We start from the raw sequence: 26,636 nt of genomic DNA, 5'->3' as shown, positions 1-26,636 counted from the left end.
TGACAACCTGGTTCCTGGTGCAGCCCTTTTGCCCCCTAAGATTTCATGAACATTTTTTATTGTCTACATTTTCAGCATCACCCTGGCTTTCTAAACCCCTAAGAGAATGGCCCGCATGGCCCGGGGGGCTTAGCTCACAGCATTCTAGGGGTACACTAGCCTGAAGCTGTAAACTCTTTTGCATCCCCTGTGCTGACCCATTCCAAAGCCCCGGCAACCCAATGTCAGGTTTATTGCAACAATAATAAGTTTTATTAATACCAATTTTCTGTATTAACTACTTTCTTCATTACTGCAGCAAAATATCTGTTAAAAACCGAAAGATTCATTTGGCCCACAGTCTGAGGGTACAGCCCATCACCATGAAGAAGGATGCTGGTTCCCAGCTCCATGGGACAGGAAGCAGAGAGTGAGGAATACTGGTACTCAGCCTTTTCCACCCCCCCCCCCTTTTTATGACCTACATACTGGGGTAGGTCTTCCTCTTAGTTATTCCTCCCAGGGAAAGCCCTCACAGACACGTCCAAGAGTGTGGCGCATTAACACCCAAGGCACTTCTTAATCTACTCAAGTAGACAACCAAATCAACCATCACAATTCACTTTAGGAAAAGTGTCCCTAAATTTGAAGGTCCTCACAGTTTCCAGGAATGTGCAGAATTTCATCAGTGTGAACATACATATACATGCTCTAAACTCTACTTTAAAAAGAGCCACTCATCCCTAAGTACATGAAGCAATGAGAGCCACTATACAGAAGTTCATGTTTCTCTGCCTCGGGAAACATGCAGTTCACTTAGGAGCACACTTTAGCTGTCCATCGCCTTAACCACTCAGCCACCTTGTCCCGCAAGAATTTATCTTAACATCATCATGACTTTGTCATATTGGTTGCATTATCGTTAACAATGGCACCTCAAAATACAGAACTGTGGAAAGCCTAAAAGGAAGCGGCCCCTGAACTAAACCACTGAATCTTCTCCAGGCTGGTTGACTAGAACTTCGGTGACACTGGAAAGGCTGAAACGTTGCAGATGCAGAGCCAAGTTATCTTGGGCTACCTTAGCCTCTTAAGGAGCCATTTATTGGAGTTGGAGAGATGGCTCAGCAGTTGAGAGCACTGGCTGCTCTTCCAGAGGACCCAGGTTCAATTCCAAGCACCCACTTGGTGACTCACAACCATCTATAATGCAGTTCTAGTGAATCCATTGCCCTCGCTGGCCTCCATGGGCACTGCCCGCACATGGTGCACAGGCATACAGGTAAGCAAAACACCCATACACATCAAATAAATGAATCTTAAAAACAAAGCAAAACCAGCCATTTTGTGCCCACCTCTGTGTGTAATCTAACATCCTAGCAACTCTTGGGTAAATTCTTCTGGAATATATAAACAGACCTCTAGGGTCTACCAACCCAAAGGCTAAGGATGTCATCGGCTAGCATTTGAGGTCTACAGCAGAAGTTCTCCCGCCCTGCTGCAACCTACCTACCTGATGTTCCCACCACTGTCTTTGAAAAGTGTGTTGATTTATGACTTTCTTTGTTCTGCTACTATATATATTTTTAAAGACTTCAATAAACTCCCCTGTTAGAACACAGTATTTGGGTCACCCTGGGTCTGCGTTCCTGGGCCATGGTCGCTCATGTTTGGCTCCAGAATAAACTGTGTCTTCTTCCTTTTGTGGTCAGAGCTGTGCTGACAAATGGCATTTACCGAGCACCCGGTGAACAGCACTGGTTTTTTTATCTGTCCCTTCTAATCCTCGCCAACTCTCAGAGGGAGTGCTCCTGGCTTCTTAGTTTATATTGAAGAAGAGTTCTCAGGGTCACACAGACAGCAAACAGAGACTGAGTCTGGGCTCGCCTGAATCCCAAGCTCTGTTGGTTTTCAGGGTGTGGTGATGCGTCTGCCCCTTAACAGCCCACCCAAGCCTCCCACTCTGCTACAGCAAACAGCTCACTGTGCTTTTCTGAGCAGGGTGAGTTGGTGTGGATTCTAGAAAGCCATGCTCCAGAAGGAAGTTGGGGAGGAAATGTTTTAAATAAATAAAAGCTTACATACCCTGAATCACAGTCCCTGAGGGAGGGACACCAAGGCAGGAACTCAAACAGGGCAGGAACCTGGAGGCAGGAGCTGATGCAGAGGCCGTGGAGGGGTGCTGCTTACTGGCTTGCTCCTCATGGCTTGCTCAGCCTGATTTTTCATAGAACCCAGGACCACTAGCCCAGGGATGACACCACTCACAATGGGCTGGGCCCTTCCCCATCAATCACTAATTAAGAAAATGCCCTATAGGCTTGCCTACAGCCTGATCTTATGGAGACATTTTCCAACTGAGGCTCCTTCCTCTCAGATGACTCCAGCTTGTGTCCAGTTGACATAAACTGGCCATCACAGTTCATATCTTCCAGTTGTGTCAAAATCCAGCCAGGATAACAAACAGGTTTAGCAAGAAGCCCCTGGCTTCCTAACTGCAGCAGGGAGGAGCCTGTGGCCTGGCTGGAGACACGGTTCTCTCTGAAGGGGATGTCTCTATGGTGCTAATGGCAGCAGAGAACTCAACTTCGCTGTGCCAGTCAGTCTCCTGATGGATGTCCTGGGGGCCCAGGGCCCACAGCTCTCAATGCAACTGCTCTTCTCCTCAACCAAACTTTCCCAGGAAAGCAGCGATTTGTAAGTTTTACCTCCAGATATGCACCAACAGACAAACCATCCACAATATAAACTCCTCTGTGTGTATTTCTCCTTGAATATCTCCTCAGAAAAGGGCCTGGCAGTTAAATACTGAGTGGACTAAGAGGATTCAGGAAGAAGAAAAAAAAAAGTGAGACTCTCTGAGAATGAAGAAAATACCTGAGATGTGTTTCCCAGCACTGAGAAACTCAGCACTGCATTGTGGGTAAGCCCATCCCAGAGCTAAGCACGACAGACAGGAGGACATGGTGAACGTCCTCCTGGAATGCAGGAAGAAGCAACTAACCCCACATATGGGGAGATAACCTTGGCTAATGCCGGCTCCCCACCAGAAACTCTAGCAGACATCTTATACAGGACATCATTCCATTTCATCCACACAACCTCCCAGGGCAACGTGTTGACACTATTGTCCTCAGCGGGTGGGGCTGATATGGACAGTCAAAGTACCCAAGACCACACAACTAATTTACATAAACTAGAGAGGAGGTGTGGCCCCTGCTGGATGACACCTAGACCTCAGGGGATTTTTACCGCCCTAGACTCCAGCTCCTGGAACAGAGACATTCTTCCTGACACAGAAAGAATCGGTGTGTGCCTCTCTAACACAGGGTCGGCAGCAAAGCCCGCCCCCAGGGCCACCATGAGGGCAGAGAGAACTAAAAACAGAGGGACTCAGTGTTGGGCGTGGCGGCGATCTGAGTGCTCAGTCAGTACACCAGCTTTGTCGTTGACATCCCTGTCACCTCCTGAAAGGACTCAGAGTACAGCAGGCCTTCCATTATTTCAGCTTAAAAGGACCTTTCTTTTTTTAGAGACTCACGTTTCGCCAGCGGGGCACAGTACCTTCTCTTCTGAAGCGACAGTCAGCTTGTCGCTGGATATCAAGCTGCACACCTGGTCCAGACTCAGGCTCAGAAACTCTTCCCCCAGCATCACCTCCGGGAAGTGCTGCTCTGTTCCAAGACAAGAAGTGAAGATGACATTAGACCACACTCACGGGCCATGAGCATCCCCACCGCAGCCTGCGGCAGGAGCAGAGGCTGATGAGAAAGCTGGAGGATGAGGGAGGGAGAGAAAGACAGCACCCTGGCTGTGGGGGAACTAGACTTTTCATTCAGAAATGAAGGTGTGGTTCATCCTGTGTTGCTCAAATTCTAAATGGTCTTATAATAAAAACCCAGAAACTGATATTGGGGTAAACGCTGAAAGATCAGAGAGACCAAGGAACAAGCCACTAGAGAAACTCCTCACCACTACAGAATGCTCAGGCCGAAAGGGAGGTGAGATCCTGTCTCCAGGAATCCTCAGACTGAATGCCTCTGAGTCCTCAGCCAAAAGGCTCTCTAGTTCCTGTCTCCTCATGCCTTATATGCCTTTCTCTGCCCAGCCATTTCAGTTCCTATCTCAACCTTCCTAGTGCTGGGATTAATGGTGTGTGTGTTTCCCAAATACTGGTAACAAAGGCATAAGATCTCAAGTGCTGGGATTAAAAGTGCGTGCTACCACTGCCTGGCTCTGTTTCTTTTAGACTGGATTAATCTCCTGTAGTCTAGAGTGGCCTTGAACTCACAGATGGATCTCTGCCTCCCGAGTGCTAGGATTAAAGGTGTGTGCCACCACTGCCTGACCTCTGTGTTTAACTCTGTGGCTGGCTCTGTCCTCTGATCTTCAGGCAAGTTTTATTTGTTAGATGACAAATATCACCACAGTCCTGTGTTATCTTGTCCTGAGCAATAACAGACAAAAGTGGGACAGAGAGATCTGCGTTTATATTTCGTCCACGCTCTGTAAGGCAGCAGAGCCTCACTGGGACCTGCTTACGTAAGTGAGCTCCCTCGCTGTCCAGTACAAGTGCAGTGGCCCCTGCAGCTCAGCCACATAGAAGTAGTTCAGAACAGGCTCTGGGTTCTTATAGGACATCGACATTCTGAAGTCAGGAGGCAGCATCACTCCCGCTAGCCCCAAACCGAGCCTATTCTAGTGAGTCTCTAACAGGGATGTCCAGCTCAGTGTTCTTCCGGGTGCTAACAGGTTGGCTGCATGAACCCTGGGCACTGTTCACAGCAGCCGGCCTGGGGAGCTGTCAAGAGAAGGAGAATCTGGGGACAGCTAAGGCAAGACAAACCCCACAGGCCTCAGGGCCACAGAAGGAGAGCACAAGAGACAATCTGGACCGATGTTTTCCTGGGCCATCTTTCGGAACACTGTGTTCACTGAAATGCCACTCACTTCAGAAAGAAGGCCTAGGCACAGGCCTGGCTTCATCATTTATGAGCTGTCTCCTTGGGCCGACATCATTTCTGTGGGTTTCATGATGAGAGTAGATCTGGAAGTGCTTGCCAGCTTTTCCCATGTAAATTTACCCAGAGGGCATGTTTCAGCGTAGGCCCTCTGAGGCTCACAAGACCTCCCACTGACCCTAGGCTTGCTCCACCTCAGCTCTCTCACCAACCCCTCATCCCGTGGCCCCCCAGCCCGGTACCTGTTGAATTACTCTAACGAGTGCACCTCCCATTTCCCACTGGAGCTGCTGGGTCTGGCTCCTCCAAATGAGATTTAGCCTCCTCCAGCCTTAGGAGGCTACAACCCTGGAAAAACTGCATGATGCCAAAGAGAGTCAGAGCATACTAAATCCCTCCCACATTTGTCATCTTCTCATTAAAAACTGAAAAAGAGCTTACTCAAACATTAGGGGTTTTGTTTGGTTTGGTTTGGTTCGGTTTGATTTAGTTTTTCGAGACAGGGTTTCTCTGTGTATCCCTGGCTGTCCTGGAACTCACTCTGTAGACCAGGCTGGCCTCAAACTCACAGAGATTTCACCTGCCTGAGTGCTGGGGTTAAAGGCGTGCACCACCACCGCCCGGCTATCATTAGTTTTTTTAATGTGTGTGTGTGTGTGTGTGTGTGTGTGTGTGTGTGTGTGTGTGTGTGTGTACCTGGATATACTCATGTGTACCACATGCATGCAGGAGCCCATAAAGCTCAGAAGAGGGCATCAGATCCCTGGAATGGGATTTATAGGCCATTGTAAGCCACCATGTGAGTGGTGACAACCCAGCCCAGGTCCTCTGAAGAACAGTAAGTGCTCATGACCACTGAGCTATCAAGCCCCCACTCAAATCATTTCTTACAAAACTTATTTTAATTTTAGATTGAGAAAATTTCAGATCTATTAAGTTCCAGTATGAATTCCTACCTTCATCTGGATTACCTAAATGTTAATATTTTATTCTTAGATACGGATTTATAAACATTTTTTTCCTTTTCTCCCCCTGGATAAAAGGTAATCCTGGTCAGCCTAACGACGTCACTGTGGTCATGACTGCCTACCCGGAACTCAGCGATGTTACACAGGACAAACCTGGAAGTCAGACCCTTGGTGAGGGGGGAACTGTCAGCCTTTGCTCCTCTGAGCTTTGGCTTTTAGGTTCCAGGAGAGCCTGACAGACCAGCACAGCTGGCCTCTGACTGTCTTACATTTGGCTTTGGTTGCCAAAACGTGACAAATGGAAACCAGAAAAGCATGAAGAGAACAGGAGGTAAGGAGCAAACGTCTGTGCTGGGGAAAAATAAAGCTCCCTACAGTACCTGAAGCCAAAAGGACCTGGGCTTGGGGGAGTGCCATGCTGCATGTTCTTCCTGGATTTGGAAACAAACCAGAAACCCCAGAGATAAACGAAGGCAGAGAACAGCCTCTTGCCCTGAGGAGTGGTGTGGGATTTCAGCCTAGTTCCCTTCCTGCAGCCGTGGGCTGCTTCTCTGCCCTGAAGGAACTGCCCACCGAAACCCCCTTAGAAGGCCACCCACAATGCGGTGTCTGTGGGAGGGCACCAAGGGGAGTGAGCAGCGCTTCTCATCCAAGGCTGGGATCCAGGGTCCCAGGAGAAGTGCAGAGGATGAGAAAAAGAGAGTCCAGGGTGAGAACTGTTTGTCGCCTCCCCTGAGCCTGAGAGGGCTGGGACACGATGCACATGCAAGGCTGTTCTAACAGCTGTAAGCTGAGTCTCGGGAGGCAGGTAAGCAGAGATCTCTTCTTGAAACTGAAGGTGCTTATGCTCGAGATGAAACTGAGTTCCAACTGAGCAAGAGATGCACTTGCGTATACAAACCAGAGAACAATACATGACTCCTGGGAGCAAACAAAGAATGCTAGAGGAATCCAGAGGAAAGTGACTCATGCCCACGGTCACAGCACCACATTTTGTGGCAAAATTGGAAGCAACTTTCTTCTAAGTGCCACAGAGCCTACGTGATGCTGTGCCCCTTGAGGCCTTAAAATAAGAAGGGGGGAAATAAAAGGGTGGAGTGTGTTTGAAAGGGGGAAGGGAAGGGAAGGGGAGGGGAGGGAAGGGAAGGGAAGGGAAGGGTTACTTTTTCCAACTTTGGGCTCTTCCTTGATAAAACATAACCAAAACACTTGAACTAGGTTTTATTTTAAGGCTCAAAACCGACAACATGTGTTAGTCTACTTTGGATTCCTTAAGCACTCACTAGAAATGAAGCTTATCAGTGTGTTCCCCACCACAGATCCAGGTGTGAGCAGTCCCACTCTGATGGGGATGTCTGTCCACAGCTGTGGGGCACCCTCTGAGATGGTGGGGTGGTGGTCCTGAAAGGTCCCAGACATCAAATTTAATTCCATTGAATTCAGCAAACTTTCTAGTCATACAAATATTCAGCCTCCCAAGGCTACTGTTTTCTCAGCTTTTCATAGAACATCTCATAAAAGTATTATGAGCATTAAAATAACCAAATATCCAAACCTTGCACTTATTGAGACTCTCCAAGCACTACATAACTGTTAGCATGTGGCGTACCAAATGTGGTTTCTAGAAAAATCACGAGAACCAAGCTGATGCCTACAAACAGGTGTGCTGCCACCACCAAATAATCCCGGCCTCAATGGTGGCCGTGACTGCCCCGTTTCCTTGAGTCATCCCTCCAGCCTGCTTCTCCTGTTGTTGATAACAGAGTGAGGACTGGGGCTGAGTGCTTCCTCTAGAAAAGTCACCTCAAGTGTCAAAACAGCGGAATCGTGGGGAAAATTAGCGAATGTGCAGAGAACGTAGCACAGAGTCTAGTGAGGCCCTGGGCTCTGTTTCCTTCATCCCATGCCACACACTACATACAGGGCCCATGTCATCCACGGGAGATGCCAAGGAGAGCTGGGTCTTGGAGGAGAGACACTCATACAGAGACACAGAGCCCTGCGACCATGGCCCAGCCCAGTGAGGGTGACCCTCCAATAATAAATTACAACCTTCATTGTCATTGGTTTCCTATTTCCCTAAAAGGAATAACAGATAAAAAGGAAGCAGCAGAACCAAGGGCCTGACTACCATCCTAATTAACCAGCCCTTACTATCAATAACAAACACTGTTTGAGTCCCAAGAGCTGGCTAATGAAACCATTTGTGCATTTCTGTCCATTTGGATGAGAATTTATGGACAAGACAGAGGCTCCGTGTAACTTCCAGACTTCCCCCATGCCAAACAACACATGTGCTTATCTCAATGTTGAAAGGGCTTTCTCTGGGGGCATAGTTGGGTCTTTTCCGTGAAGAAGGCCCACATTTCCTAATTATAGCTAACACTGTGCTGGGAAATATATATATATATATTTGTATGTATGTATGTATGTATATATATATGTATGTATATGTATGTATGGAGAGAGAGAGAGATTTAGCTAACACTGCGCTGGGAAATACATATATATGTGTGTATGTATGTATGTATATATATGTATGTATATGTATGTATGGAGAAAGGGAGAGAGATTTAATCTTCTCCAAAGCCCTGACAAAGTGAATAGCAATCTCAGAGACAGAACAGAGGCTCAAAAAGCCTATGTCTCCTGCTCAAATTCACACAACAGTAAATGTAAAGCCAGATTTTGAAGCCAAGACTGTCTGATTACAGTAACAAATGTCCTGGGAGTGTCTTGGTCTTTAAGATAAAAGCAGTCCTAGGGCTGGAGAGATGACTAAGAGCCTGAGAGCACTGGCTGCTCTTCCAGAGGGTCTTGTTCAGCACTCAACTGTCCATAACTCCAGTTCCTGGGATCTGATGCCCTCTTCTGGCCTCCATGGGCACTGCATGCACATGGTGCACAGACATACATGCAGGCAAAACACCAACACACATATGAAAGATAAATTTAAAAAGCTAACCTGAGCAGGCCATTAGATAAAATTAAATACAGATACCAGAAAACTCTAAACTCCCCTCTTAGATGTGATAGAGACAGATGGGGGAGGGGCACACATAGAGAAACAGAGGCAAAGGATATGAATACAAAGAACTTCCGTTTTTAAAGGGAAAACAGTAATCTTAGAATAGTGTTCAGCTGGACATGGTGGCGCACCCCTTTAGTCCCAGCACTCGAGAGGCAGAGGCAGGCAGATCTCTGTGAGTTCAAGGCCAACTTGGTCTACAAAGTGAGTTCCAGGACAGCCAGGACGGTTATACAGAGAAATCCTGTCCCAGAAAACAAACAAAAAAACAAACAAAAAAACAAACGATAATGTTCTAAGCATTGCGGAGCCAGTCCTGGGATCAGAAGTTAGGTATAACCTCTGTATTGGTTTGAATGAGATGTCTCCCCACCCCCATGTTCTTGGGTATCTGAATACTTGGTCCTCGGTTGGTAGCACTACTTGGGTGGGTTTAAGAGGTGTGGCCTTGATGGAGGAAGTATGCCACTGGGGTTGGGCTTTGAGGTTTCAGAAGCCATGCACTGTTCCCAGTGTGCTCTCCCTGCTTTCTGTTTGAGGTTCAAGATAGAAACTCTCACCTGCCACCTCTACCATCATGGACAGTTAACTTCTGGAACCGTAAGTCAAATAAGCTCTTTCTTCTAGAAGCTGCCTTTGCCATAGTGTCTGCTCACAGGGACAGAAAAGTGACTAAAATCACCTCTGAATTAAGACCTTTCCCTGCCCACCAGGCTAGATAAAGTATACGCTGTGGGATGGTCTTTCTGCGCTCTGTGAATATGTGTTGCTACTGTTGGTTAATAAAGAAGCTGTTTTGGCCTATGGTAAGGCAGGATAAGAGCCAGGCGGGAAATCCAAGAGAGAGAGATACAGGGAGGAAGAGCAGAGTCGGAGCAGATGCCAGTCCACCGCCCAAGGAGCAACATGCCAGCAGACTGATAATACCATGGCCACGTGGCAAGATATAGATTAATAGAAATAGAAATGAGTTAATTTAAGATGAAAGAGCTTGCTAACAAGAAGCCTGAGCCATAGACCAGTGTGTAATTAATATATAAGCCTCTGAGTAATTATTTTATAAGTGGCTGAAGGACTGCAGGTGGGAGAGATTTGTCCGGATCGTGGGTCCAGGCAGGACTGAGAAACTTCAGTCGACAAGTATATTCACCCATGTTCCCAAAGTTTCCCCCCAAACAGGGAAATGCCATGACTTCCATAGCCCCATCCCCTGCTTTACCATATGAGGTCTTTCCACAATACAGGGACTGGGGAACTCATGAGGGCAAACACCAAATCCATCTTGCTCAGAGCTAACCTCTCAGTGCCCAAACCAACTAGTTTTATCTACAATTATTATCCTGCTTCCATCATGTTCTTTAGGGTGGCTTAAGACACGGGCTTGGAGCCACCTCCCCCAGCGAGCTCTAACCAGTCTTTTCTTAATGGGATAGAAAGAACCAGACCTTTGCTCTGGACCACTATGAGCTCGGAACAAAGGAATTCATAACCCATCTGTGACTTCTTTGATTTTAGAGGTGACATGAACCCCCCAAACCCCAGGGCCAGTGAGGAATGTCCAGGAACTGAGCTACTGGACACAGCCACTGGGAATCGCGGCGGACACCAAAGGGCTTGAACAGAGTCAAAGCACGTGGCAGGGAGGGAAAGCTTTAGAAGAACTGCCTAGGTCCCCGCCCCCCCCCGCCCCCCCCGCCCCCCCCCCGCCCCCCCCCGCCCCCCCCATGCGCAGTTCCTTATTGTTCTGTTTTTGGAGAACAGCGGTCAGCTTTCCTGAGTCAGGATTTGATTTTTCAGCCCCACAGTTTCTCTGCTCCAAGTAGAAAGCTAAGCTTCCACAGGGAAATAATAGAGCTCACCCTGACCTCTTCCCAGAAGGGGCAGAGCCATGAGCCCTCAGACTCCAACTATTTCTTCCACTCTCCCCACAGAAGGTAGGAAACATTCTCTGTATAGCCTGTGTCTCATGTTCCCTCCAAGAGAAACATGTATGCTCCTCTTACTCTCTCAGGGGACACACTCAGGCACATATGCTTGCACACCCACACACACGGCCACGGGCTTTTTAAAACTGCCCAGTCGTCAGTGCTGTTGGGACAGTGTGTCTGGGGCACAGCAAGTGTTCGGAACACTAAAGTTCTCACCGTCACCATCACCTCCTCATGGCACATTGGGTGAAGCCAGTCATGAGAATCCCTCGCCGGGCCAGGGATTCACTGGCTTAAATGCTTTGTGAAACTTATCTGCTCTTGATTTAATTACTTCATTCCACCAATGACCTAATCAATCAAGGGGGGGCATTGCTCTTCATGAGCACATGAAATTAATGACTTTTCCATCTGTGGCTGGAGGGTTTCAGCTCAGCTTTGGCAGGTTGATGTAAACAACATACCCAAAGAATTTTAATTGCCATTGCCTTAATAAGGCCCCATTAAAATCCCCTAAGCAGCTCCACTGATGGCCATGGCACATGGGCCTCTAACTACCAAACAACAAAGTCCTCATAACCCGGCCCTGGCCTCTGAGGTTAAAGATTAAGCAGTCAGCCACAATTACGAGGGATAAGAAACAGAGTGTGCAAAACTTGACCTTTTCCAGCCTCCAGCTACCCACAAGGTCTGGGATACTGTCAGCTGAGGGCAGAGGTCTGAGCAGACAACTTCTAAATGTGGACCCACTCTCCTCCCACGCAGAATAAACATGGCAGCATCAGAGCAAAAGTCATGGCTCATCACCCTGTGAGTCAAACTGGACCCAGAGGAAGCAGGAAGGACGGCTAGGCTGCAGGAGCCAGGGTCGTTCCAAACAGGAAGCCAACAGTCTGCTAAATAGAGAGGTGATGTTCCCCAACACACACATACATACACACACACACACACACACACACACACACACACACGCGCACACACACACACGGTATTCTCCTCTCACCTGGAAGGCTGGAGACTTATTAGAAAGCAAGAGCCAGCTTTTTATTTTCTTCTTCTTCTTTTAAAAAGAGGAAAATTTGACAGTACCTATCTGTCCATGTACGTAGAATTGGGAATCAAACTCAGGGCCCATACACACTAGGCAAGCACTTATCACTATACTGTATCTCCAGCCACATCAGTTTAAATGTACGTTTTCTCTAGTCCCATTATGCTACCAAGATTATATCCTGCCAAGTATACTCCCAAATATTATGAGTAAGAATGCTTACTTGACTGAGGGCCAGCAAGCAGGGTAGGTGCGGCCACGTCCTACCCCAGAACACATAGGGTCAAAGGTGAAAACTGACCCCCTGAGTTGCTCTCTAACTTCTGCATGTACCGTGGAACCCAGGAGCCCCAACCAAAATAAAATAAATGTAGAAAGAGTTAATGCTCACTGAAGTACGTTTTGTAAAAGTGAAAGTGGGAGCATTAATATCCCTCAACATAAGTATATCATACCCATACCTCCTCTCTCTCTCTCTCTCTCTCTCTCTCACACACACACACACACACACACACACACACACACACACACACACACACACACATTAAAATGGACAGCCTTACTCAAGAATCTGGACATGATTCTAAGATTTTGTAATAGATCAAATAAAAGCGTAATGGGTAGGTGCTGGCATGGTGGATCATGAGTCAAGAGCAATGGATGCTCTTCCAGAGGACCTGGTTCACAACTGCCTGTAACTCCAGTTCCAGGAGATCCAATGCCCTCTTCTGGCCTCCATGGGCACTAGGCACACACAAGGTACACAGACATACATCCAAGCATATAAAATAACATGTCAAAAAATTTAAAGTACAATGGGTACAGAATGTGTCTGTGTTAGCTAAAACACATATATATACATCCTATAGCGATATCTGATACTTTCCCCTGACCCCTTCAGAGAAGGCAGGAGACTGGCGGGCTTTCATACTTCTACTTCTGACAGACAGGAAGATAACTTGCCTCATACAGTAGCATATATTTTATGAAGTTTAGTATAATGGTATAGAAATGTAACTGTAGATATGGGAAACCACCCAGAACCTGCTAAGAAACTTTATAACCTAGGGAGCTTTTATTATTATTATTATTATTATTATTATTATTATTATTATTATTATTATTATTATTATTTTATATTCATGAGCGTTTGCCAGCATGTATGTCCATGCACCACATGAGTGCCTGGTGCCCTTGGAGGTCAGAAGAAGGGGGCATCAGATCCCCCGGCACTGGAGTTACAGATGGCTGTGAGCTGCCGTGGATGCCGGGCACAGAACCCGGGTCCTCTAGAAGGGCAGCCAGTGTTCTTCATCGCTGAGCCATCTCTCCAGCCGTGAAACATGTATGTGCAATGAAGGAGCTCCTGGTGGCTCGGAGAGGAGACCCACGAAGGCGTGGCCTGAACTTCGCTCTGAGTGGAACTGTCCTGCCTCTCACGCTCATTCTGCCAGGCTGCTTCCCTGGAATGATCGTAAGTTTTGTGTTAAAGTTGAAATGATAACCATCTGTTAGGGAAAAAAACTGTGTTCAGGGACAAGCTGGGGCGGCAGACGAGTGAAGGCAGAGCTCGGTTGGCTAGAGACGGCGGAGGGGAGATGAGGAACCACAGATCCACCTGCCTGTGTTTCCAAATAAAGGAAACCAAAAATCAGGAGCTTTGAACCGGTACCCTTCCCCAGTGTGCACATGGTTTGAAAACCAGAGGTCAGAAGCCATGAGTTCTAGTGTTCACAGCCTGGAACTGGCTCTGAGGCTCCCTCAGGGCAGCAGATGGGTCTGTCATAGGGGATCCAGAACACTATCTCAGGGGCATCTGCTACAGGACATCTCCTCCTGCTACTTGTCATCCCCCACCATCCTGAAAACAGTAAGGTATATCATCCCCATCACAGAGGAGACAGGCCAGAGTCACTCAGCCAGCAGTGTTGATTCCTGGATCTGACCCAAAGGGTTTTCTTGCAATGTTGGCTTGAAAACACCTTGTAATGCAGGGCAGATTCCCTTCTAGAAGGCATGTGACCATAGGCCCAACACTGCTCCTTGTATGTGACCCTAGTAGGTTCTATACATCCAAATTCACAGTGCAACAAGGTAAAGGGAAAGATCTATCTCAAGAAGTGGGGGTATCCGAGAGTACCAAGCCCCATCTGAGGCCAGAGATAAAAATCAACAAAATGGAGAAGGCCCACACCATCACACACACCAGTCATCATTCTAACCCCTCTCTGAACACAGCAGTCTTCTGTCACTTCCCTTCTGCTGTCTTCCCATTGTGCCTTTGACGTCCACATTAGCTGTACCTTAAAAACATGACCTGCCTCTTCTACAGAGCTGAAGGCCATCTAAAAGATGGTCACAGGCCTGCACCCCAGACCCCATGTCTCCCAATCCTACCAACTGAACCATGAACATAGGGATGGTCCCTCGTGCAGTGAGGGGACAACCTCTGTGTGGCTATGGTGCAACCAGGAAGAGAAGAAGAGGTCCATGTTGCACTTTCCCAACCCCAAGATGGCTGTAACTCTATCCTAGCATCAGCTGTCTGTCTGTCTATACTCTTTGATGCTGGAATTTGGTAACTCCATGACACAGGCTACCAAGCACACCATTTCAACAGACCAGTCCACTAGCTACCTACATTCCTCCCTGATGGCTCATGCAGCTACCCTTGTGTGCAAACTGGAAGCTGTGGAAGACAATAGCTACAAACACTGGCTCTGGGTTTGAATTCTGTCCCTGCCCTTACTAGCTACATCTCATCTCTTTGGACTTCGGTTTCATCAATGGTTGTATGCATTCAACCAGGATGTTCATGAAGTGCTTAGCATAGGGGTGACCAAAGTAAAAGCCCAATAAATACCAGCAAAGGAAATTCACTGGCCACTTACAGACAGACGCATGTGCACCTACACTGCTGCCAGAAGCCAATCACTTTGACAGCATCAGGACCAGGGAGCACCAGCAAGATGCATCGTCTCCATCCTCCCACATATCAGGCTTGTCATCAACCAGGGCAAGAGAGGATGAAGAAAACACGGTGCTTGTATTCCTGCACATGCTAGGTGGGCTAGCAGAGGGGGCTGGTGAAGGAGACAAGGAAGGAGGGAAGAGATGTGCAAGCAGCTCAGCATCATATCTTTGCTACACTGATAAATGCTTAGAGTGGGACCACATGCATGCAGATGCTTATCCTGGCCCGGCTCCTGCTAAGTAAAACCTGAACAACATCCTCCAGGAAAGTGGCCTGTTCCACTTGGGGACCCTTACTAGGAGAGAAAAGGCATCCTGAGAAAAGGCAGAGAAAGGAGAGCACAAGTGGACAGACGATAAGCAGGGAGTTCAGGCTCATAGCCAACAGGAGCCAACAGGACTGAGAACCAGGGCTGCTAGAGAAATCCTTCACAATGGTCAGCTTCAAGGCCTTCTTAACCATTGTGTTAAGATGTGTGCCTGAGCAGTGAGGATCGACAGACTGTGGCCATTGGTCATGTGTGCCTGTTCAGTGAGGATCGACAGTCTGTGGCCATTGGTCATGTATGCCTGTTCAGTGAGGATCGACAGACTGTGGCCATCAGTCATGTGTGCCTGAGCAGTGAGGATCAACAGACTGTGGCCATTGGTCATGTGTGCCTGAGCAGTGAGGATCGACAGTCTGTGGCCATTGGTCATGTGTGCCTGTTCAGTGAGGAATGACAGTCTGTGGCCATTGGTCATGTGTGCCTGTTCAGTGAAGATCGACAGACTGTGGCCATCAGTCATGTGTGCCTGAGCAGTGAGGATCAACAGACTGTGGCCATTGGTCATGTGTGCCTGAGCAGTGAGGATCGACAGTCTGTGGCCATTGGTCATGTGTGCCTGTTCAGTGAGGATCGACAGTCTGTGGCCATTGGTCATGTGTGCCTCTGTGCCAAGGGGCTGATTAGAGAACAAAAGGAAACTGGGCACTTGCTTGTCGTCTCATGGACACAGGGACTGATGCCACACAGGGCTGACTGCAGGTCCTCAGCTCATTTCCAAAGTAAAGCTTTTCACTGATAGACAAGGAGGATGCTGTGCACAAGCCTAGCAGCTAAAATGCCCAGACCCATTTCCTAGTTAACTTTCCGTTTGCTGCAATGAATGGTGAGGGAAAGTGTCTTGCTAAACGTGGTGGACTGCATGGTTACTTTCATGTCTTCTCCCTCCCGAGACTCCATCCAAACACCAGGATGACAAGCTCTCTCGAAGGGACAGTGTTGCCCAGAAAACATGTTGTCAGACTGAGGCTCATCCTGCTGTCTAGTTGGCACACGTACTGAAGAATAAGACAGTTGCTGCCTTTCTGACGTTCACGAACATTTTTCTGGTTAAAACACCTCATTGTAAGAACTGAGTGGCTCAGTTCTGAGGAAGACAGAGGATGAAGTGTGGGTAAGACAGTGTGCATGAGGGAAAGAAAGTCTGTGAAGGCCTGATCTTACTCTCCTGAAGAAGTCATCTCATGAATCTAAAACAAATAAATTTAAAATTCACAGTGTTCACAATTTTCTGAGGTAAATGGAGGAAGCCAGCACGTAAAATAGCTTTTTGTTTAAATTTTTGTCTAATTATGTGTCTGCATGTGGGTATGTGCATGTGAGTGCAAGCATGCATGGAGACCAGAAGAGGGCATTGGATCCCTTGAACTGGAGTTAAAGTATGTGAGGCACCAACACAGGTGTTGGGAAGTCAACTCGGGCCCTCTGGAAGAGCAGTATGTACTCTGAAATGATGAGCTGTCTCTCCAGCTCCAGATTAACTAGCTTTAAAGTGTGTCTGACTCTGCATTTTCATTCTCCTTTGGGGGTTGGCTGGTTGATTTGTTTGCTTTGGGTTTGGTTTTGACATGGGGTTTCATCATGTAGCCCATATTGGCCATGAACTTGTGGTAATCCTCCTGCCTCTGCAGTGCTGAATCACAGGTGTGTGACACCACACCCATCTTGCACTTCAATTCCATTCAGACTTAAAAATCAGTGAGTCTAGAAAGCAAGACAGTATGTAGAGCGGATACTTATTAATCACCAGGAGCCCAGAACGTATTTAACTTCCAATATCATCTACATAGAACCATTTGACCAAAGAAAATGTGTCTTAAACAAAAAAGATCTATTTCAACCCTAAGCTCAGTTTATGCAATACACACACACACACACACACACACACACACACACACACACACAAATATTCGTACACATGCACACACGCACACACACACACATACACATGCAAACACACAAATTCATACATACTCATACATACACAAGTTCACACATCCACACTCCCATACTCATATACACACTCACACTCTCATACTCTCAAACACACACACACTGACACACGCTCCCAAGTCTTCTCAGACCTTTCTCTGCTGGCTATACCATCCATGTACAAATTAACCACATTCCACTTGGTAATGAGCGAAACTTGTCCACTGTTAACTATCTGTGTTTTGTCTCCCTAGCCAAATCATAGCTGCTCTGCAATAGAAACCGCATCTCAAAACCTCTGAGGGTCCTCAACAGGCCAGGTGACCAAGTCCATGAGTGCAGAGGAGATGCAGGCTGCCCTGCCTTACCTGCATAGGCGTTAGCCTGCTGCAGGAGGTCCGTGCAAGTATGCACGTCTGCAAATGCACGGATGCCCAGGCAGTTAGTGGGATGCAACTGAGACTGCAGGAAGTCGCAGCAGTTCTGCCGAACATCCATGAGCTGCAGCAAGCTGGCTGCCGGAAGCAGCACCTGCAAGAGAAGGTAACACTCTGAGACTCCCGGTCCCGCAGAAAGAGCTCATCCCCCAAAATCACTCTCCCCATCATGCTTCTGTGGCCTTATACTCAAGATTTCCTCATGGCTCTCCACTGCCTTCTCACTGACTAGTCCAAACTTCCCAGCCTGCTTTGCAGCCTCATTTTCTGCTACCCTGCCCTTAAAGTCACACCCACAGGTGGAGTATCAGTATCATTTTCTCCTGTAAAGTCTCCAGGATGGTCTCCACCCCAGGACCTTAGTAAAATGCAGGTTTAAGCTCAGGAAGGCAGACTGACCTGATTCATTACTAAGACCTCAAGCCACCTTCTACCTGCCGGGCCAGGAACCACACCCAATGTGACAAAATGTGTGCACGTGTGCAGCACATGGCTAACACTTGTACAGCACACACAGAGGCTCCACATGCTTGGTTATATACACCGGCGTAACCCAGAGAATTATAAACCCTGATGCCTGGGTGTCCCATCTAAAGATTCCAATAGTGTGGGTTGTTTGTGTGGTTTCTTCTTAAATGAAAACCTTCCATCCTGGAGGAAAGCTTGTTATGACACAGATGTCTATGGGGAGGTAAAACAGCAGGGTGGTCTAAGAGAGGAGAAACATCCTACCCTTCGGCGAGGCTCTTAAGCTAAGGAAGCAAGCAACCCAACCGCTTCAGGAAGTCCCTGAAACCCACCAGATCCATTAGGCTCTCCCTCCCCAGGTTGGTACATGCATAAGGACTGGGGAGAGACACTCTCTGGCAAGCTGAGCTGCCTGGAGGAAGAGGAGACCAGTCGAGCTTTAGACCAACTGAGCTACATGCAAAGGACACTCTCCAACCTGTTGAGCTGACTAGATTCCGCAGTGTGCTCCAGATCTCTTTGTGAGCTGTCACCCTTGCTGGGGTGGCTTTGGTGATGCAGCTGTCTTTGAGTCATTTCTGCTTCTGTAAGTGACCCTTCACCAATATCCCGGTAAGTAGCCCCAAAAAAACTCATTGGTTCACCAAGTTAGGCTACGGTGGCATCTGTACTTTGGTCCACAGTCGGCTCCCTATCTAGGGTGAATAGGTGTTTATTTGCATCTCCCCTGGAATAGCGTCACACAACAGTATGACCTGGGCATGGTGAGATGTTTAAGGCTCCCTCACATGCTTCTCTAGCTAGCCAAGTCTGAGGACCACCTCCCTGCAAACTTCGGTGTGCTGTCCTCACTCAGAAAGGTACTTAATGCATTGCCCACTGACTCATTCTCTACCTACCTGTTGAGCATCTACATGTCAGGCACTGGTCAGGGCTCTAAGATTCAGTAGTAAGCAAAACAACCAGATCTTGCTTTTATGGTGCTTATCAACTGACCAAGAGGGGAGCTGGGTTTTCTTTTTAAAAGTCACAGGACACTTACTTATTCTGCATCATGGAAAACAGAATAGTTCTTGCCTGAGTGTGTGCTGCAATGTTTTTCCTAAGAACCAGGGGAGACTGGATTGAGCAGGTCTGCAGTGCACTCACTACCAAACCCTGTCAAGCTTCCCAGGCTGCCCAAACCTGCCCTCTAGATCATAAAAACAAGATAAAAGTCATGCCCCTTGGACTCTACTGTCCCACTCACTCTGTGGAAGAGGCGGTAGCCAGGATAATTTACCAAAAAGAAACTTAGAGGGAAAGCCACAGAGCATTGGTTTAAGATTCTGTAACTTGCAGAGCCCAGCACTAGTTCCTTGTAGCAATTCCCTGATCCCAGTTCCTTCCTCCCAGCTCTTCCCCCAGTTCTCATGGAGAGGTTGAGCCAGACCAACTCCACCTGTTCCCATCCACAATGACTTGCCCAGGAAGACATGGCAACAGGCATGTCTACAGCTGTGGCCATATATATATATATAATATATATATATATATATATATATATATATATAATATATATATATATATATAATTTAAATGCTAGATACTGATCTTCCCCCAAAACATCTCTGCACCCTCCATATATCCTCCCATCACCTCTATGTGCTTAGGCCCAAAACAATGTCCCACTGATCATTCCCAGGCCTTGGCCTTTCACAAAGAGTAGCCAACTGTCCTGGTCTGACAGGGCTGAGGGATGTCACAGGACCTCCAATGCTGTGGAAGGACGGTCGGGCCCCATTCAGCATCCCTCCCCAAATGCACCAATGGCCCACCCAAGAACCCACTGTGTGTGGACGGAGCAGGCATCTCCTCTCTACAGGGAGAGCTCTGTCCATCTACAGCTTCACCTTCTCCCTGGAAAGGCCACTCCTCCACCCCCCAGCCTGCCTGCTGCCACTGTGTCCCTGCAAGGCTGAGCTAAATTAGCACAGTGTCCTTGGTGTTTTCTGGCCCAGTGATTCATTCCTGAAGAAGATAAAGATAAAAATCTCCTTCACCTCAGAGTTTAAAACATAGGTGAACTCAACTACAGCCCAAATCTAACCACGGAGCTCCATCCCCACCATGCAGCCTCCGCCCACTAAGCAACCATAAACCAGAAAACTCAATTAACCTGTGGGCCGCTCAGCCCGGCCACACAGATTCCAAGACCAGATTAGTTTGTGCCTGCCAGTGAGGTGGAGGCCCGTTAGCCATCCTTGCTGAACACACACTGGGAATGGAAGACTCGACACCAAGTGCCCCCCCCACACACACACACACAGCCCCTTGGCCAATCATCCTGCATTGTCTGACCCTGCTAGTTTTAGAACAAGTCCCGGGGGACCCCTCAGTTCTAGGCAACCTGGGGCATGTATTCATGCTAGGACGGGGGTTACATCTTACCAGTGAGTCTCAAGGTGACTGAGATTCCTGTCTATCCCCAGACTGCATTCCCTGCCAAGCCCCAGGAAGACCATGCCAGAGACACAGGCTCCCCCTCCCCCTCCTTCTCTCCAGGAAGAAAACATGGTTTACTGCTTAAGTTTTCAAGCTCATGACAACCAGCTCGAGAAAAATAATAAATTATTAATTATTTCCTGAGCACATGCCTTAGCTTACATTCTTAGCACCTACTCCCTCTATGGGCAAACTACCCACACAGCTATCAACTTCCCTACTGTTCAAAAAACCCACTTCGTACACAAAATCTAATGAGACTCCACCGTTCTGGAGCCCACACCCACACACTTTGACTTGCTCGGCCCACTCCCACCTGAGCACCTTGAACTGGCTCCCCACAATGAACGGGGCTGGTGGTTTCTCTAATGGCTCCCACACTGTTTGATTTCACCCTTTTCTCCCCCACCCCACTTCCTTCATTCAGGACAGGAAGGAAAGTGGAGGAGGTGGTCAGGATATCGAAGGAGAGGATGAGGAGACCAAGAGATTAGCAGTCTCCCATGCACTGTTGCTCAGGGATAAACTGGGGCCACATCAGACAAGGACACACACACACACACACACACACACACACACACACACACACACGGGGAAACATATATGAGGTGACTGATTAGCCCCGTCTTCCACATCTGGACTTGAGCATTTCCTCTTCTCTGCTTCCCAAGCCCAGCTCCATTCTCTGCGTTGAAGTGGACTGTGGGGATAAAGCCCTAGGACCACTTGGCCACTGAGGGGACAGAAGGCCAAGACCTGGAAAGAGTCAGCAGGAACTACCTATCAGCGTGGAAGATTACCCCGGGGCAAGCTCCTGTTTGCCTTTCCCACCTCCTTCCTAAAAGACCCTGAAATGGCCCATGGAGAAGAGTTTACAGGTTCCCCTCAGGTTGCAAATGGCCAACCCTCCATTTTTCATGTGCTGGGCCCTCTTGTTTTTTCTCTCCCTCTGATAACATGAAAACACAGCAGAGGATATCCCGTCACAGGCTTTGCTTCCTTTTGCAAAAACAAGAGGAAATGCCCTGCCTCAGAAAGCACCTAGTCCTGGAACTGCATCTGGGGGTGTGGGGGTGCAGGGCCAGACACCAATGAGAGCACACCAGAGCGCCAGGTGAAGGACGGCCAGAGCCCCAGGTGAAGGACGGCCAGAGAGCCAGGTGAAGGACAGCCAGAGCGCCAGGTGAAGGGCGGCCAGAGTGCCAGGTGAAGGACAGCCAGAGCGCCAGGTGAAGGACAGCCAGAGCGCCAGGTGAAGGGCAGCCAGAGTGCCAGGTGAAGGGCAGCCAGAGTGCCAGGTGAAGGACAGCCAGAACGCCAGGTGAAGGGCGGCCAGAGCCCCAGGTGAAGGGTGGCCAGAGAGCCAGGTGAAGGACAGCCAGAGAGCCAGGTGAAGGACAGCCAGAGCGCCAGGTGAAGGGCGGCCAGAGTGCCAGGTGAAGGACGGCCAGAGCGCCAGGTGAAGGGCAGCCAGAGCGCCAGGTGAAGGGCAGCCAGAGCGCCAGGTGAAGGGCAGCCAGAGCGCCAGGTGAAGGGCAGCCAGAGCGCCAGGTGAAGGGCAGCCAGAGCGCCAGGTGAAGGACAGCCAGAGCGCCAGGTGAAGGGCAGCCAGAGCGCCAGGTGAAGGACAGCCAGAGCGCCAGGTGAAGGACAGCCAGAGCGCCAGGTGAAGGACAGCCAGAGCGCCAGGTGAAGGACAGCCAGAGCGCCAGGTGAAGGACAGCCAGAGCGCCAGGTGGAGGACAGCCAGAGCGCCAGGTGGAGGACAGCCAGAGCGCCAGGTGGAGGACAGCCAGAGCGCCAGGTGAAGGACAGCCAGAGTGCCAGGTGAAGGACAGCCAGAGTGCCAGGTGAAGGACAGCCAGAGTGCCAGGTGAAGGACAGCCAGAGTGCCAGGTGAAGGACAGCCAGAGTGCCAGGTGAAGGGCGACTAGAGTGCCAGGTGAAGGGCGGCCAGAGTGCCAGGTGAAGGACGGCCAGAGCGCCAGGTGAAGGACAGCCAGAGCGCCAGGTGAAGGGCGGCCAGAGCGCCAGGTGAAGGGCGGCCAGAGCGCCAGGTGAAGGACAGCCAGAGTGCCAGGTGAAGGGCGACCAGAGTGCCAGGTGAAGGGCAGCCAGAGTGCCAGGTGAAGGACAGCCAGAGTGCCAGGTGAAGGGCGGCCAGAGTGCCAGGTGAAGGACAGCCAGAGTGCCAGGTGAAGGGCGGCCAGAGTGCCAGGTGAAGGGCGACCAGAGTGCCAGGTGAAGGACAGCCAGAGTGCCAGGTGAAGGACAGCCAGAGTGCCAGGTGAAGGGCGGCCAGAGTGCCAGGTGAAGGGCAGCCAGAGTGCCAGGTGAAGGACAGCCAGAGTGCCAGGTGAAGGGCGACCAGAGTGCCAGGTGAAGGACAGCCAGAGTGCCAGGTGAAGGACAGCCAGAGTGCCAGGTGAAGGGTGTCTCCACTTACTGGCCATGTGGCTGAGGACAATGGCCTGTGTTTCTCAGTCTCAACAGCACAGTGGTCATGGCCACAGCAGTGCCATAATGGCTTGTGAGAATAACCAGGTGACGCCCTTATGGCAGTCGCAGAGTCATCAGTTTAGATTATAATCAACCACCGGGAGCAGACACCAAGGCTCAGGTCACGCACTTCCACAAAGGTTAGTCAGAGGGAGCCGGGTCAGGTCCCCACTCCACTTGCTGCCATGTGACCCAGGTTACTAAGTCCTTCTGTGCATTAGCTGCAAACAGGGATGGTGTTAGTCTCCTACAAGGTGCCAGAGAGGATGAAGCGGAGGGACTGGCGTAGCGTGGGTTCTAATGGCATCAGTGTCAGACAGAACTGTTGCCACCTCCACCATGGAAGAGCCACACCTCCAAGGGCGGTGAGTGGGGAGGGAAGCCCCAATCCCAGACAAGAGGTCCCTCAGGAGACTCACAGCCTGGGGGAGGGGAGGGGCACAAGGACAGAAGAGGCAAGCCAGACCACCCCCTCTTCCTTCAAAGTTTGGCCCAAACATTTCCTGAGTGTGGTCTGCCCTGCTTATCCCCATCAGGCAGCAGTGACTACTTCCTCCTGGATGCCTCCACCCAGGCCCGCCATCTGTCTCTGCCCACAGAGCAGCTGTTCCTTGGGGAAGCAGCCCTGTCACAGCAACTTCTCTGTAGACACTGTCTGCCAGTACAGGGGAGCTGCTCAAAAGAGAGGTGCTGAATGACGGACCCAATGGGGGTATACAGCCCAGCACAAGGGAGAAGGACCTAGTCAGTCCACGGCCTTCTGCCTTCTAGATGGTGCCTTTCACCCCTAGCTACTGAAAAGACAGCCCAAAGGCCCTTCTCAGAAGAACTGCTGGTGCCTGGTCCAGGCCTCTGTCCATGCCAAGCATTCTGGGCATACCCAGGAGGTATCCCAAACTATGCTCCTACTTGGGGCAATTGCCAGACACTTCTAGATCAGATGCGGTTAGCCCCCCCCCCTTTACCACGGTTCCTACTCCCTACCTGGCTACCTAGCTACCTGTCCTCAGTCCCCATCAGCATCCAATGCCTTCTGCGTATTGTAATGGCATCACAGCTGCCTGTATTAATAATCTACACCGTGTGCCAGGTCCCGCTCTGAAGCGGTCACGTCAACATGGTTACTCCTCACACCAGCGCTGTCAGATGAGATGATATTTTATCATGCCCACACTGATGAAATGAAAACACTCTGAGAAAAGGTGGCACGGAGAGATGGAGTGACTGGGTCGGAGCAGTCAGTGTGTGAACACCTGTAGAATGAGTACTCTTACCACCTGTGCTCTGGGGAGGAGACTGAACCTGGCAGCGGGGTGTGGGGGAGGGAGAGTGAGGAGGCTCCGGTAGGCGGGAGGAAAGCACACAGACTGAATGGCTACCCTGCCCCCCCACCGCAGTCACACGGGGGAGGAGAGCTGAAGTAAGGGCGTAGGAGCAGTGGCCATGCTGCCGGGCTGTCTCCCCCTAACCCCATAGATCACTCTGCCCTTCCTCCACCCCTCCCTCCTGGACAAAGTCGCTTTCTGCAGAGCTCTCTGGCTGTGGTACCCCCTGTCATCCACCTTCACATAATGTGCCTGTGAGCCAGAGAAATCAGCACTGAGTTAGACCAGAGTTGTAAAGATGATCTTCTTACTGGCTGATCCCCTATTACTTTTATTTATAAATTAATACCTTAATAATAAATGATTATTTATTACTACCTCGTTGCTGTTATCATCTTAACCCTGCCAGGAAGTAAGGACCACAACAGAGCCTTTTCTAATGATCCGAATTATACATTTTATCGTGTATAAATTTATTTTGAGCCAGGCATGATGGTTCATCCCTTTAATGCCAGCTCAGGAGGAGAGGCAGGCAGATCTCTGTGAGTTCCAGGCCAGCCAAGACAGTGAGACACATATTCATACGAATGGGGTTATTGTAATCGTTGTAGTAACTGTGTAAACCAGGGCACCTTCCTGTGGCACAGCAGGCCTTGCAGAGACAATCAGTGTATGTCACTCTCTTTGCCTACCTGCACCCTGACCCCCAATAGCCCCCTTCAGCCTGCCACTCATTCCACAGCCTCAGCTTGAAGCTTAACTCTAAAAAAGGCTCTTCCTTCATCCAAACAGTGTCCCTTGGCATCCTCTCTCACTGCAAGGGACTGTGCACAGATGTGACTTGTGTGTTTGCTTGGTGGATGTCTGTCCTCACCCCTGCACTGAGGACACCACCGGACCAGGGCTGTCATAGCTACAGTGCCCAACAAAAGGTGTAGCCAGTAATAGGAACACTGGGGCTGAATTAAAAGAACAAGCAATTACCAATTCAGCCTCTCAGACAGCTCTAGTCTGGAAGTGTGGCATTTTTAATAAGGAAAATGAGTACCTTGATCACTAAAGAGGTGTTATCCTCAAGTAAATAAGGTGGCTTTGTGCAAAAAACAGAACCACCACCACAAAACAAAACTAAACAAAAAAAAATCTTCCAATCACATATATTCCATTACTCTTGTTAAATAGTAAGAGCAAAAGAATGGATCCTTATCTGTTTAGTCCCATGATCTGTGGAGGCCAAGAGTGCCTCCCCAATTATCTCCCCAACTGGAGCACAATATGGGTGTCCTCTCTTGGGTCCTCTTGTTCTGCACTGACTCCTCCTTCCCAGGCTTTAGATGACTGAGGGCCAGGCAGGACTGAGAGAGAGGGGAAAGGCACACACAGTAGTCACAACCATACTGTCTAAGATGCCATCCTCATGCTAGCCCTTTACATGACTAATGCTAAAAGACAAGAAACATTAACAGCCTCACATTCCCTAGGATAAAAGGGCAACCTGGAGAGAAGAAGGGTCGCCAAGCTTCTGGTTCCTCCATTATAACCTAAACACATGAGCTAAAAACTCCTCGCTCCTGGGTTGGGCTCATGCAAAGGTACCATGTGACCCAGAGCTGAAAAGCATAGCCACGCCAGCTGGCCCACTGGTTGGCCATGGGACCCAGCTAAAGTGGCTTGGTTTCCTCTTTCGTGACCCAGAGGAGCTGTGAGGGGTAATGACAGGTGCGGAGTGTGCGGCACATGCACCATGCTGAGATTACCTGCACGTTCTCTTCTGTCACCTCGATCTCCGCGGTGTAGATGTAATCAATCAGCTTGCTGAGAGTCTGCCCATCCACGTCCTTGATTTCAACCTTCTTGGCCTTGCTCTCAGACATGTCACCTAGAGTTCACAACAGAACAGAAAGGACACGAATTTGGCACCTGTGGCCAATCTGCTTCCTGTGTTGTTCTGGAAACCGCCAGAGAGATACAGCACAGACATCCAGGTCATGATGACCTTGGGTTTCAGAACACTCATAAACCAACTGGAGGCATTCTGTGTTCTGTTACCTGTTTCTGTAGACAAGGCCTCCAGCAACACTTACTGACAACTGCATCCGGGATCAGGTATGGCGAGCAAACTCTTCACCGGCCCCGAAAGAGGGCAGGTCTTCTAAGAGGAATATGCACATGCACAGACTACCGTGACAACATGAAAAACTAGTGTTGAGTGTTGACCAGAGCCAAACACTGAGAGAAGCACTTTAAATTCTTGCCTCTTCCAAGCTTCACAGAAAT

General features: G+C 49.2%; 1 protein-coding gene across 6 annotated transcripts in view; it reads right to left on the bottom strand.

Moving 5' to 3' along the window:
* Klhl3 (kelch like family member 3) overlaps nucleotides 1–26,636 on the bottom strand; it is a 124,131-nt gene that overhangs the window by 50,628 nt on the left and 46,867 nt on the right. For all 6 annotated transcript variants that reach the window (XM_052726820.1, XM_052726816.1, XM_052726819.1 and 3 more), the window contains 3 exons: nucleotides 26,117–26,238; nucleotides 17,515–17,677; nucleotides 3,544–3,653 (listed from right to left, as the gene is read on the bottom strand). In XM_052726820.1, coding sequence (XP_052582780.1) covers nucleotides 3,544–3,653; nucleotides 17,515–17,677; nucleotides 26,117–26,238 — 395 coding nt within the window. The remainder of the gene's footprint in view (nucleotides 1–3,543; nucleotides 3,654–17,514; nucleotides 17,678–26,116; nucleotides 26,239–26,636) is intronic.

The sequence above is a fragment of the Peromyscus californicus genome, unplaced genomic scaffold, assembly GCF_007827085.1.
Source record: "Peromyscus californicus insignis strain IS unplaced genomic scaffold, ASM782708v3 Scaffold_8__1_contigs__length_139910024, whole genome shotgun sequence".
Lineage (NCBI taxonomy): Eukaryota > Metazoa > Chordata > Mammalia > Rodentia > Cricetidae > Peromyscus > Peromyscus californicus.
This window is presented reverse-complemented; position numbering and strand designations above follow the sequence as displayed.